This window comes from Notothenia coriiceps, unplaced genomic scaffold, assembly GCF_000735185.1.
Source record: "Notothenia coriiceps isolate Sejong01 unplaced genomic scaffold, NC01 NC01_scaffold00001958, whole genome shotgun sequence".
NCBI classification, from domain to species: Eukaryota; Metazoa; Chordata; class Actinopteri; order Perciformes; family Nototheniidae; genus Notothenia; species Notothenia coriiceps.
In genome coordinates, this window is record NW_011334659.1 from 1933 (window position 1) to 4780 (window position 2848).

The following is a 2848-nucleotide window of genomic DNA, read 5'->3' on the forward strand; positions in this document are numbered from 1 at the left end:
CATCACTCCCCGGGGCTTTACAGCAGTGGAGAAGTTGAACCGCCTCAGTGGCTGGAAATATCCGAGTCTCAGATGCACCACCAATACCTCTCAAATATACACATAATAAAATATATTCTAAGGCAAACTGTATCACCGGTAAAGGTAATTGACTGTAGAGACCATTCCCCAGTCTCAAATATGTTGAAATGATCTCCACCCTAAAAATACATAACACTATCAAGGACACTCTTTAAATCCATCCCGTCCAATCTTTTTATCAATGTATGTACTCTGGGTCTGTGTACTTGCGTGTTCCTCTTTGTTTTCTGTCACTATGGGTTTTATTTATTCCTTAGTTTGTGTGCTTCTACCGCATCTGTGACTCACAGACAAACAGGACAGCAGGTGGTGTGTGATGTAATATGGGGCACATATAAGTCTGCTGTCTGTCTGCTGGATCTACCTGAGGAGCAAACTGGAGACTCTCGCTGGCCAACTGAACCCCACACGGGTTCAGCTTTTAGAAATGTCTAAATATGCATACTGAAACTTTTCACGGGCTTCAAAGAGCGCATCAGTTGTAGCTTTTTCTTCATGGCTTTTCCTCTGAGAGACTGAAGCTGGAAAACATTTTGGGTATATTTTTAAGAATAAATTGATACTTAGACTTACAAATTTATACTAAGAAGTACAGAATAGTCAAATCTCTAAGGCTTCCAGGATTGCTGCGCAGAGCATGTCATCATCCAGGTCCAGGCTGCCTCTGCTCCTGCACGGGATCCTGCTGTGCAGCTCCTTCGCTCCTCTCCCGGTCATCAGCAGCAGGAGACAGAGCCTCCGGAGCGCCGGGCCGCTGGTGCGCTCCTGGGAGAAGAGGGAGGATATGGCTGGAGATGGAGAGTACCTTCTGGGGATAAAGAGACTGAGGAGGCTGTACTGTAACGTGGGCATCGGGTTCCACATCCAGGTCTTACCAAACGGCAAGGTCACAGGAGTGCATAATGAAAATAGATACAGTAAGTCACCTTGCATTTTGCTGTTCAAATCCATGTAAAGCAGGCTACACATGTGTTACTGTACACGGCACACATTCACCTAGTTTTTCTATAGTAAGACTTGAGTTACTTGAATTACTCGAATGAGTATGGATTGTTTAAAGTGTGTGCATACCAGGTGCTCACTGGGCACAATGGGAAAGGGTCTTACTTTTTGGTCAAAATCTCTGATGTTTTATATAAAGGGTTTCATGTTGTGTTTCATTGTAAAGAATGTGTATCATGATGTTACCTCTGTGGATATTCTGTGCTTGACGAGCCTATGCTCCATGAAATCAATTGTACTTTCCTAAATCTCCTCCTGTTATTATTATTATTATTATTTGTATTATTATTATTATAGGTACTACGTTTCCTTGCCAAAATTCTAGTTTTTACAGATTTCGGTTTCAGATTTCTGTTAAATCATCTGACATTCAGTTAAATAACTTAGTAAAACCTTATGAGTTTACATTATAAACTCTGTGTGATATTTGTTTGAATTCAACCGCTGACTGAGTGGATTCTGATTCACTCAGCGAGCCAGATAGTCGATAGATTTGGACAGAAAGACGTGCGTGTCTTGGACTCAGTGTGATACATTTGTTGAGTCCAGCAGAAGTTAAGTACCTCTAAGAACACTCTCTAAGTGGTTTGGCCTTTAGAAGGTAAATGTGTTCAGTTAGAAGTGCAACACATAAGTGAGCCACAGTCCTTTCAAGCCCTGCATTTTAAGCTGATGAATAAGAACATTATCCTGGGTTGTTTAAACTTCCAAAATAGTTTTTTGAGTCTATATAACAATTCTGAAATAATCATAGTGAGCATCATTTTGTTCGGCTTTCTCTTTAAGATGCCCTTTATCATTTCTGTTTCATCCCAGGCCTTCTGGAATTGTCCCCGGTGGAGAGAGGAGTGCTGACTCTTTTTGGAGTGAGGAGCGGCCTCTTCATCGCTATGAGCGACAAAGGGAAGCTCTACGGCTCGGTAAGAACCGGTTCGGACTTTTTTTCTCCATAACCACTGTTTTTAAAGTTATGCAAGTTCTAACTAGTAGCTGGTTACGGCACATCTGAGTACTGTAGCAGTTGTGCTTGGGTGTACCAGATCATTGCAGCACTTTATCTTTCTCTCTTCAATGGTCAATGGGGGTCCCTGCTGGGTCATCGGGAAACTCTTGGCTGAAAAGAAATCCCCCGCAGATGACGCAGTTAACGCGTGGCCGACTCGTAGCGCCCCTGTGGCACATCATGTGGGAATCCGTTGTAATTTATTCAACAGAGATGAAAATGAATAATAGGTTATGAATGATATGGGCCTTCAGTAAGAAATAAGTGCGTGTGACAACAACCCATGTACTGGAGCTCAGTTGAGGGGGGCACGGGGTTGAAATCCCTTTCAAATTTATCTCAAATAAAGGTTAAACTGGTCTAAAAAACTCAAACTTTGTTGGTGAATAGACTAGACAACCTTCTTTAAACTTTATAAAGTCCCTCCTAACTCAACAACTCACGTCGTGATTTTAAATGGAGCCTGGCAGGGGCGGACCGGGACTGAAAAACAGCCCTGGACCAGTGTTAATTTTGGCAGCTATTTTTGATTTAGTCTTTAAACGGAAATGGTTATTAGTTTTAGTCACATTTTAGTCCTTTTTATCCTTCATACATTTAGTCTAGTTTTAGTCGACGAAAACTCAAAACGTTTTAGTCCAGTTGTAGTCGATGAAAAATCTTTACATTTTAGTCAAAATGTTTTCTCTCTTTAAACTAATTCAGTCGTGATTTATATAAGTTATAAATAAAATATATATAATTATGTTATTATATTGTACT

At 40.9% G+C, this 2848-nt stretch overlaps 1 protein-coding gene across 1 annotated transcript; it reads left to right on the top strand.

Moving 5' to 3' along the window:
* Positions 1 to 718: 718 nt before the first annotated feature.
* On the top strand, positions 719 to 2003 carry LOC104964915 (fibroblast growth factor 4-like; the record flags this gene model as incomplete). The annotated part of the gene is made up of 2 exons (XM_010793818.1): positions 719 to 998; positions 1900 to 2003. Coding segments are annotated over exons 1-2 (384 nt in total), but the record flags the coding sequence as incomplete, so codon positions are not given.
* Between the last annotated feature and the right edge of the window lie 845 nt (positions 2004 to 2848).